This window comes from Nestor notabilis, unplaced genomic scaffold (assembly GCF_000696875.1).
Source record: "Nestor notabilis isolate BGI_N333 unplaced genomic scaffold, ASM69687v1 scaffold22434, whole genome shotgun sequence".
Lineage (NCBI taxonomy): Eukaryota > Metazoa > Chordata > Aves > Psittaciformes > Psittacidae > Nestor > Nestor notabilis.
In genome coordinates this window covers 37,399-46,761 of record NW_009926322.1, presented here as the reverse complement: position 1 = coordinate 46,761, position 9,363 = coordinate 37,399, and the positions used below count along the sequence as shown (strand labels likewise).

The 9,363-nt window shown below is 45.6% G+C and overlaps 1 protein-coding gene across 1 annotated transcript in view; it reads left to right on the top strand.

Moving 5' to 3' along the window:
• The first annotated feature begins 409 nt into the window (after positions 1-409).
• Positions 410-9,363, top strand: part of TMEM104 (transmembrane protein 104) — a 40,587-nt gene continuing 31,633 nt past the window's right edge. The window contains exons 1-5 of the mRNA XM_010013482.1: positions 410-454; positions 2,359-2,480; positions 4,453-4,534; positions 5,416-5,515; positions 5,940-6,020. Coding sequence (XP_010011784.1) covers positions 410-454; positions 2,359-2,480; positions 4,453-4,534; positions 5,416-5,515; positions 5,940-6,020 — 430 coding nt within the window. The remainder of the gene's footprint in view (positions 455-2,358; positions 2,481-4,452; positions 4,535-5,415; positions 5,516-5,939; positions 6,021-9,363) is intronic.

The following is a 9,363-nucleotide window of genomic DNA, read 5'->3' as shown; positions in this document are numbered from 1 at the left end:
GTGTGAGCTCATCCTCAAGGCAGGCATTCTTCCTTTTGAGGTTTTAGTGTCTGAAACGGCCCCTCTGGCTGTTTGGGGAAGGAAAAGTTTGGTCATCACATGCTGTGGAAGGGCAGGGCTTTTTGATTCCTTTTAAACTAGTTTAACAAGTAGGAGAACCTTTTGTATTGAACCAGTTGGTGCTGGTGAATGGGCTGTATCCAAAGCACAAAGTCCTGCTGTTCCTGCTGAAACCCTTTTTTGTTCAAACATCACAAGGCTGATGTGCAAAAGCTGACTTGTGAGTTCCTCCTGTACAAAGCTAACGCAACTTTATGGTGTTTCCCAAGGCTAAAGACAATAGAAGGTGAAAACACCCTCCTGCAAACACCCTCCTCGCTCTGCTCCGAGCCTCCCCACCGCCTGCAGCATGGCTGGCGGCATCACGGATACGGGAGAGCTTTACTCTCCCTATGTAAGTATGGCTCATTGTGGGTTTGCTCACAAGTGTGTTCCATATTCTCTTCTCTCAGCATTGTGGTTTCATTTCCTACCTCCCCATGGACAGAACCTCAGTGTTTCAAGAGATGGTGGAAGTTAAAGGGTACTTAAAAATGCTGAGTGCTTGTGGGGTTTTAACATTACGGATCACTCTTTATATAAGGGCATAATGTTGGCTTAAGGTATAGTTTTAAAAGCCTTTAAAAGAGCTTCACATCCCATACTAGCTCTTGTATCCTTTTCTTTCCTTATGTTTTCGTTAGCCCAAATTGTCCTGTGAAGCTAGCATAAACATGGGGGTGTGTGAGACACTGAAACTATCCCGCTTTGCTGCTGCTTTTGTTTTGCTTCAAGAAATGCAGAGGAAAACATTATATAAAGTTTACTTATTTTTAGCTGTTGTACTAATTGCTTTTAAACCACTTCACTTAAAATGAGTAATCGGGATGTTTCTTCCTTGTAATGTGGTGTCCTGTGAAATTGCAGGGCCAATTAGTGCTTTCCTGTGTTACTGGAAATACTGGTTTTCATAGCCACAAGTATTCATATAGTGTCAGCTCTTAAAAACAGCGCTTGGCAAACTCTCTTTGTTTTTCTTTCTGAAGTGAATTCACTGAACATAGAACCAGTCCTGAAACCTGTGTGTTGGTTTTCAAATGCTTTAAAACTTTCACCCCCATGTTAATGATTGAATTGAGAAGAACTGGATATTAGGCTGCAGAAATAGGTCACAACTGAGAAAATGCAGACAATAACTGGGGCATCCAGACCCTAAAGGATTAGTGTCACCTGCTCTTATGTTATATTAGTGCTGCATGAATTTCCTAGTGCCTCATCTCAGACTATGACTCTCCTCTCTCCCTGAAGATGTTTAGCCAGCTGAACACAGGCACCACTGCCATCTCTGTCAACTTGACCAAAGTTAAGGAGAATCACCTGAAGTGCTTTTTCAAGAGTCCTTCACTGCAGAGTGAATTGTGGCCCTGAGCACTTGAGTTGTGCTTGAGGAATGACAGCTCTGCCAGCTGAATGGAAAGAGCTTTCCTGCAAGCTGCAATAGCTGACTCTTGTCATTCTGGGATACTTGTCAGAAGATGAATTTGCTGTGTTTATACCAGTGGATGAGGGGCAGGAGTGCTCACAGGGGAATAGTTCTCCTGATATTACTTGTTCCACACCTAGGAAAGCGTACTCTGACACAGTTCTTTACTGGCTGTCCTCTGGAGAGGCTCTGACCTATATATGTATGTATAAAAACCAAACAAGCCAACTTGGAGGCAATTCGTGATCCTGAGTTCAGCTGAATTCGTAGTCTGGGTGCACAGTTATCTTTTGCCCGTAGGCAGAAAAAAGCTCATTGCCAGAGAGGAGAAAATCCTTTCCCTTCCAGAAGTAAAATCCCACCTTCAGAATGTGTTAAAATAGTGAGCAGGCTTTGAGTCAGGTTTCTGTTTAGGTATCTCCTGCTTGACTAAGAATAAAGAACAAGAGGTTCTGAAGGGTAACTTACGTATGAACCTAACTACTTAGGTTCAGGTCAGAAAATAAGGAGAGACCCCAACCCACAGTGTAGACCCTTCTGATATGAGGCAGTGGAAGGATGAAACAGCTCACATGCTTTCTAACTTTACAAGCTAGAAAGAAGATAACCTTAAAAATAGTTAAAAAGATGGAGATGAATATCAGTTTCTCTAGAAACGTGCTGACACTCACTTTGGTTATCAGTCCCCTCTTACATTTATTTCTACCATGGACTTGCTCCCACCCTGCTTGCTCAAAGATTGCTCTCTCCATTTAAATCAGTGCACATGTAAGGTGTCTGGGATGATCTCTGGCACAGCTGCCAGCTCTCATGTTGGATTATGTGGATGATTTCAGGTGGGTCTGGTTTACATGTTCAACCTCATCGTGGGAACAGGAGCCCTGACCATGCCGAAGGCCTTTGCAACAGCAGGGTGGCTCGTCAGCCTCGTTCTCCTCATGTTCCTGGGATTTATGAGGTGGGACGTGAGTATGTGCCCTTGGAGGATTGGGAGGTGTGGTTGGGTGGGGTTGTAAGGACGGTGCTGAGACTTCTGTGCTTTGCTAAGTGAGCCTGTTCCTCTGGTGCTTGAGCATTGCAATTGGCAGCTGTGTTGCCTGTGGACCTTGTTTGAAAGGATGAAGCAATATGGGGCTACATCCCACTTCCTGACTGATGGGAAAGACTTCTCCAGTTCAGAGCCTTCTGAGACCTTTCTCCCAGCTTTCTTTTTTAATATTGCCCTCGCTGTGGATACATCCCACTCTTGCCTCTGTCCTGGATCAGTTTCCCAAGCGCTAACCAGGTCACAGATGACACAGGGTCATTGCTGTGCTTTGTGACTTGCAGGTATGATGCAGACCTGTTGTATTAGCTTTCTCTTGGCTTCTGGCAATGCTCTGGGCAGCTACAAGAGTGTCAGGAAAACAAATTACTCTATAGCTGGGCCTGTCTTATCTCCCTCCAAACCTTTCCTGCTTGAGACCTTGGAGCTAGTCTCATGATTTCCATGCTGGCTTGCCATGAGCTTCTGCCCAGATGTCTCCCTGCTGGAGCAGCAGGTGGAGCTGGAGGCTGTTGATACAGCACGGATGTCTAAGTAGTTATTAATAGAATTGCCATGTTCCAACAGGCTGTGAAACCCTGCTTGGATTTTAAAGTAAAATAAACCAAAATCCCCTCCTGGTGTTTGTACAAATGGAATTTAGAAGTTCCTTTCTTGTCAGTAACCAGCTCTGTCAGTCTGAAGGTGCCTCTGATTTGGAGGCAGTGCTTTTTGGATCTGTTAGGTGCTGCTATATAGGGGTACTGTATGGTCAGTACTGATTGTAGTAGTGCTTGTAAGTTCCCCACCTCAAATTCAAAGCTGAGTGCTGCAAAGGCTTAATGTAAACTGTGGGAGTACCAGTGATCGGGAGCTTTGGAAGCAGTTCCCCTTAGGTACATTAGTTTAACAGTGTAAATGCAATGTATGGTACTCAGCACCAACTGATGGTCCTTCAAGGTCAGCAGAAGAGCACAAGCCTCTGAACCTGCACACTAAAACTGATCTGGATTAAACTGAGAAGACACAGCTTGCAGCTGTGTGCCTTGGGAGCTGGGCTGACCTATTGCTTTTGTTTTGGTGCTTACGACTTCCTCGTGCCCACTGGGGACCCTTCAAGTGCCAGAACAGTCTAGCCAGAAACTGGGCCTCAGGACAGGGCTGCTTGCTTTTATTCTTGTAAAACTGACCTCTCATTTGAGCTTGATAAGTGAGTCCAGTTCCTGAAGCAGTGAGAAGCCACTTTAAAGCCTTAAATAAGGTTGATTTGAGGTTGGTTGGTTTGTTTCTATATTAAAGGACTGTTAGCTGAGGTAATGATATTCCTTCCATTAGTGGCTCTCTCCCTGGACAGCTTTTCCCTTGGCCTCCAGCAAAGTGTATTAGCATCCATATGTGATGTGCTCCTTGCTCTTGGGTTTCTGCTTTGCTGCAATCTTTGGTTTGCTGATGCCATTTGTAAGATTCTTTACTGGATTGTAGTACCTTTGCCACAGGCCCTAACAGATAAGCTTCAGCACAGTACTGTGTGTGTCCTTTGCCCTAATAAGAGGAAGGAAGCTTGCTTTCTAACAAATGGGGAAGTCCTCTTGTCTTTCTCAACCCCTCAGAAATGTTAGGAAGGTGCCTTCCAGATATCCAAAATGTCTTTTTATATCTGAAGGCGTGTTATATTTTACTGCATTTAGTTGTCTGCTTGACACATTAATCTGAAGAACAGGAGGGAGCAGCAACCAGAGATGAAACGCCGTATCAACAACACTGTGTGTGTGTGTGTGTGTGTGTGTAGCAGGTGAAAGGGTTGTTCTGGTTGGTTTGCACCTGCAGACAGATGGGAATAATTGTCCATCTCCCTTCTGTGACAGTTCTTGACTGTTATTGATACCAGTTGAATTCCTCTCTCTAGTTATATGACTACGACCTTTGTGGTGGAAGCCATGGCTGCTGCAAATGCCCAGCTGCGATGGAAGAGAATGGAGAAACGCAAGGTTCGTGTGGGCTTTCTCTTGTTCTTCTATCATGTAGGACTTGCCTGAGATTCCTCTGCATCTTTGCCTCATTAGTAACTCTAAAGGAATAAATTTCTACTGTACTTAACTTTGCCATATGAAATAGGGCTGTTAGTTCCCTGTGGGGTTGCTCATTAAAGACAGGATTTGCTGCTCCTGCTTTGAAAAATCTCTTGTGCTGTTCCCATTTCTTAACTGATTGTGCTCTCCTTGCCCAGAAGCACTGCTCAGTGAATGTGGAGAGGTGCCATTTGGAGTGTGCTGAGGTCTATAAATCCTTGCTGATCGTGGGTTATTTGACTGGGACAGGCTGGTATATCCTTGCTGTCACTTGGGCTGTATCCCAGGGAGTGGACAGTCCTGAAGTATGTCCTTGCTGTAAAAATTGCCCGTGGCTTTTTGAATCCTGTCTTTAGTGGCTTTTCTGGATCAGTGTGAGGCATTGATTGCACTCATTTAGATCCCTGCCTGTATGTTGGTAGGTTGGAGTTGGGAGCCAGACCTGTCTGCTCTGCCCAGCTAAGATTATATATGTTTGGATTATTTTTATTACCAATTCTGCAATCCTGCAGGTTTGCCAGAAGCTTCCAATTTCCTTGTGCCACGTATCCCTACATAAATTGGACACTTGCTGTGCACATGACATAGGCTAGGACAGCAAAGCCTGTCGCTCACTTCAGCCTCCTCTACTCCCTGCAGCATCCCAACCCTGGGCCAAGGCTTCCTGCCATTATCTTTGCTTGCATGTCCTGCCCATCCCTGTTTGGGACCTACCTTTGAGTTTCTGGAAGTGAGACTATGGCAACCTGTAATGTGGGTGGCAAACATCTCAGCAGAGGTCTGGGCTTCTCTTCCAGGAGGATGATGAGGATGAGGATTCTTCCTCTGGTGTATCTGACACTGATGTTCTCCTCCAAGATGGCTATGAGCGAGCAGAGACACGGCCTATCCTGTCAGTTCGTAAGTACCCACTTCGTGCTTTCATGGCATCTGAGATCTCTTCTCTGCAGACTGTGTCCCAGTGGGCTCCAGCAAGTGGAACAGGAAGGACTCTTCTGTCCACTTTACCCTTAATTCCACGCTCTCACATCCCAAAGTCCTTAATGCTTACTTGCAAGATAAGACTCATTGAGCATTCAGTTTGCCTTTTGCAGTCTGATAAAGATCTCTTCCTTCTAGGTCACTAAGATGAGAACATCTTATTTTTGAAACACTTTTAAACTAGCTTCAGCAGAGTAATTGAACCAGTGACTCTGCAGCTGTGGAGTCATACACACTGTCCTTCAAACTGTTGCTAGAGCTTCCTCAGCGTCTTCAGATAAGTGTGTGGCCTCTGGGTTTACTGAAGGGACTGACTGAAACACTTCTTGTTTTCAACTTGCAGAGAGACGTGGCTCACCCAATATCTTTGAAATTACTGAGAGGGTGGAAATGGGCCAGATGGCTTCCATGTTTTTCAACAAAGGTAAGTAATTCATGCTTTTAGAAGTCCCTTCAGGTCCTCTGGCATGCTGTGTGTATGGCTTTTCCTTCCTTTGTGTGCTTCTCAGTGTGGGTTTGCATCCTGAGTTTGTGATGATTCCACCCAGAAGTGTTGTTCCTTCTCTCTGTGGACTGCATTCATCCCTTCATGTGGTGTTTCTACAAAGTAGATGATTTGTGGGCCAGGTGGGTCTGAACCTGCATGAAGGGGAGGGTGCTGTGGTAGTAATTGAACTAGCTAAATACTGCAGGTTATGGGGCCAGTTTCTTGAGACAGTAAGTGTAAGTCAGTGATTTTCTGACTGCCTTTAACCTAACTCTGAAGCGCATCTGCCTCTGTGATCTCCACTGTCTAAAGCAGTAGAGCCCAGCTGTAGAGCTCACTGGTTCCATCTTGGTTGTAGCATTTGAGAACAAGGGATTTGGATCTTCCCTGAACCCTGTATCAGTCTGAAGGAGAGATGCTAAGAATTGCTTGTTTCTGGGGAGTCACCAAGAGAGCTACTGGGATGTGAAGTACTGAAAGGTGTGCATGTGATAGGCAGCTGTCTTACTGCTTTTCAGTCTTTTGTATGCCAGGGAACAAACTTGTAACTGTACCACAATAAAGCCATATCCATTGCTGCATGCCATAGAAATGCAAACTGCAATGTTAGGTATCCTGAAACTTGGAAACCAGTGCATTTGAAATGCTGTGCAGAGCCAGAAAATCATCAGAGACACAATGGCTGTGCGGTTTTGAGCCTGTCAGGCCCCATTTCTTGTGGAAAGTGACATTTTCTCTTGTTCACTGGCCACCTCACAAAGACATGATGGGTTGGTTTTTTCCACTACATTACATCAGCTTTATGCCAGTGCAAGACCGCTGCCTCTGAAGGACAGCTGGGCTTAAAGTGAAGAGTCTTTGAACTATATTATTTCTGATTTAAAAGTCCAATTGGGAAAAAAAACCTTTTTAATTTCCCTGCATGTCTCATCTGGGCCTTTGTAGATTTAATTCACTTAGGACTGTCAAAATAATCCACCTTGGATCAGGCTGCCACTCTTCTCGTCAGAGGAGAGGTGATGTGACTTGGGAGTGGGTTGGAGACTTGGATTGGTGCAAAACAGGATGAGGAATGTCTTGTTGCTAGTCTTGCCTTGAGTACTGGGTTGCTCTGACTTTAGGTAGGCTTTCTTGCTTGTGTGCTTTGCCACTGTGAACGCTTCCCTGTCTCTTGTTCATCCTCTGGGGAGCAGTATTTGGGAAGTGCTTTGAGAGTAAGCACTGTGTAACTTAGCAGTGTTGCTGAGGATTCAGCTGTAGAAGCCTGTTGGGCTGCAGGAGGGCTGGAGTGCTCCCATAAGCAAGCTCCAGAAGGCCCCTGCTTTGCAGGTGCTTCACAGGGGGAGGTGGTAACGACTCCCCAAAGCCAGCCAGGGGTTGCCTTCTAGTCCTTGCTGCTGGCAGCTGCTCAGCCTGTAGAGGGTGCTGGAAATACACGTCCTCTCTCTGTCAGGCACTGATGTACACTGCTAAGTGATATAAACTGCTTAGTACTCTAAATCTTAATCCCTCTTCTTAATGTTGTTTTAGCCAGAGTTATCTGATTTCTGTGTTGGGGATCCTCCCCAGGGAAAAGAGACGAATCCTTCTACAGGAAGGCAGCTGGAACAGCCACAGCCTATGGCTTTGACAAAACACGGGCTTGGAGCAACCTGCTCTAGTGGATGGTGTCCCTGCCTGTGGCAGGGGGTTGGAACAGGATGAGCTTTAAGATCCCTTCAAACCCAAACCGTTTTGTGATACTGTTGATTCTATGAAATGACTTGTGACTTCCAGATGAGATGAGGTACACCCAGCAAAGGCTTTAAGGCAGCTGTAACTCATTTGCTGCTTTCTTGTCCTCTCTGCTCAGCAGTGAGGCTCCATCCCTAGACTGTTGCTGAGTCCTAGTTCAGAGACACCCTCTGGTCTGCTGAGTGGCTGCAGAAAAGAGACAAATGAAGTACCTTCCTCTGCAGATCCTTGCTGAGGTGATGGTTGGACAGAAAGGCCTTCAGAAAGGGCAGTTTGTCAGTGACCAGTACTGCCTAGTGCTCAGACACTGGGCTTGCACTGGAGAAGTCCTGGCTCCAAGCACCAACCTCTGCAGTTTCATGGCTAGCAAATGTCTGGGTGGGTTTTTGCTCATGATACACAAAGCAAAAATCCAAACCTGGGGTGTCTGAGAGCTTTACAGCCTTCACGGAGGAAAGCTGGTGAAAGGTTTGCAGTAGACCTCAAAGCCTCTGATTTCCAAGGAGTTCTCTGCTGCTTTCTCTTGACTGATTTTTATTTTCAAGAACCTGACAGCAGTTGAATCTGCAGTCCTGGGAGGGAAGCTGGGGATAAATCTCAATTTCAAACTGTCTGTTCTCTTAAAGGGAGCTGACTTAGGTTTAGGCTGTGAGGGGCTGTGTGCTCTTTCAAAGAGCTGGCTCTGGAGAACTTCTTGCTTTTGTAAGATGCAGTGTTGGGTGCTTTCTTCTGGGACCAAGCAGTGATTTATTGCAGTGATGGATTCTAGGCCATTTACCAGGCTGTTTCCCCACAGGAAATCATTGATTTTCTTTTTTGCCTCCCTATTTTGTGTCCAGTAATGAAAGTATTGATTAGGGAGGGTCAGAGGCAGTTTATAAAAGAACTGATGCTAAAGTCTTCCTCTGTTTGAGAGGAGGAGTTTGAGAGAGGAATGTCACCTGGACTTCCCACAGGCAGAGAAGCCTGCACTGGGATGGGGATATAGAGTGTGCTGGTGGGTATGTGGTGGTGCTGCTGGGGCTTAGCTAGCTGTGTTAGTGTTACTCTGGGGGTACCTGAGGTGATTACCAGATCGCAAAGCAGACTCTGTATCTGGGTCTGTGTAGTCTGTGCTCAGGGTGTCTTGTAGCTTCTGTTCTGTTGGATATTTGTTATAACCTTCAACCCTTTTGGAGAACTGGTAGGTAATTTGTTGCCACATTCAGAACAACACAGAGACTCCTTAACTGTGAAGCCATCTTAAATCACAGAGGAAGAGAACAAGGGGGAAGCTGCGTGAAGTGATCTGACAATTTCTGTAAGATCTCCATTTGTCTGTTCAAACGAGGAGCAACTCAAATCCCGGCTTAGTGTGTGGCTCTACAGAAGCAGGGAAGTTTTATTGCTGCTTTCCCAACAGAGCCCTTTTTTAGTAATGTGTTATGCTAAGTAGGCTCAGCATATTGAATGATTCATTTAAACGAAGAAGAATGACTATTAATGTTTCCTGACATCCAGAGATCCAGGGCCAGTCTGATGGTAAAACTTCGGGGCATCCAAGCAC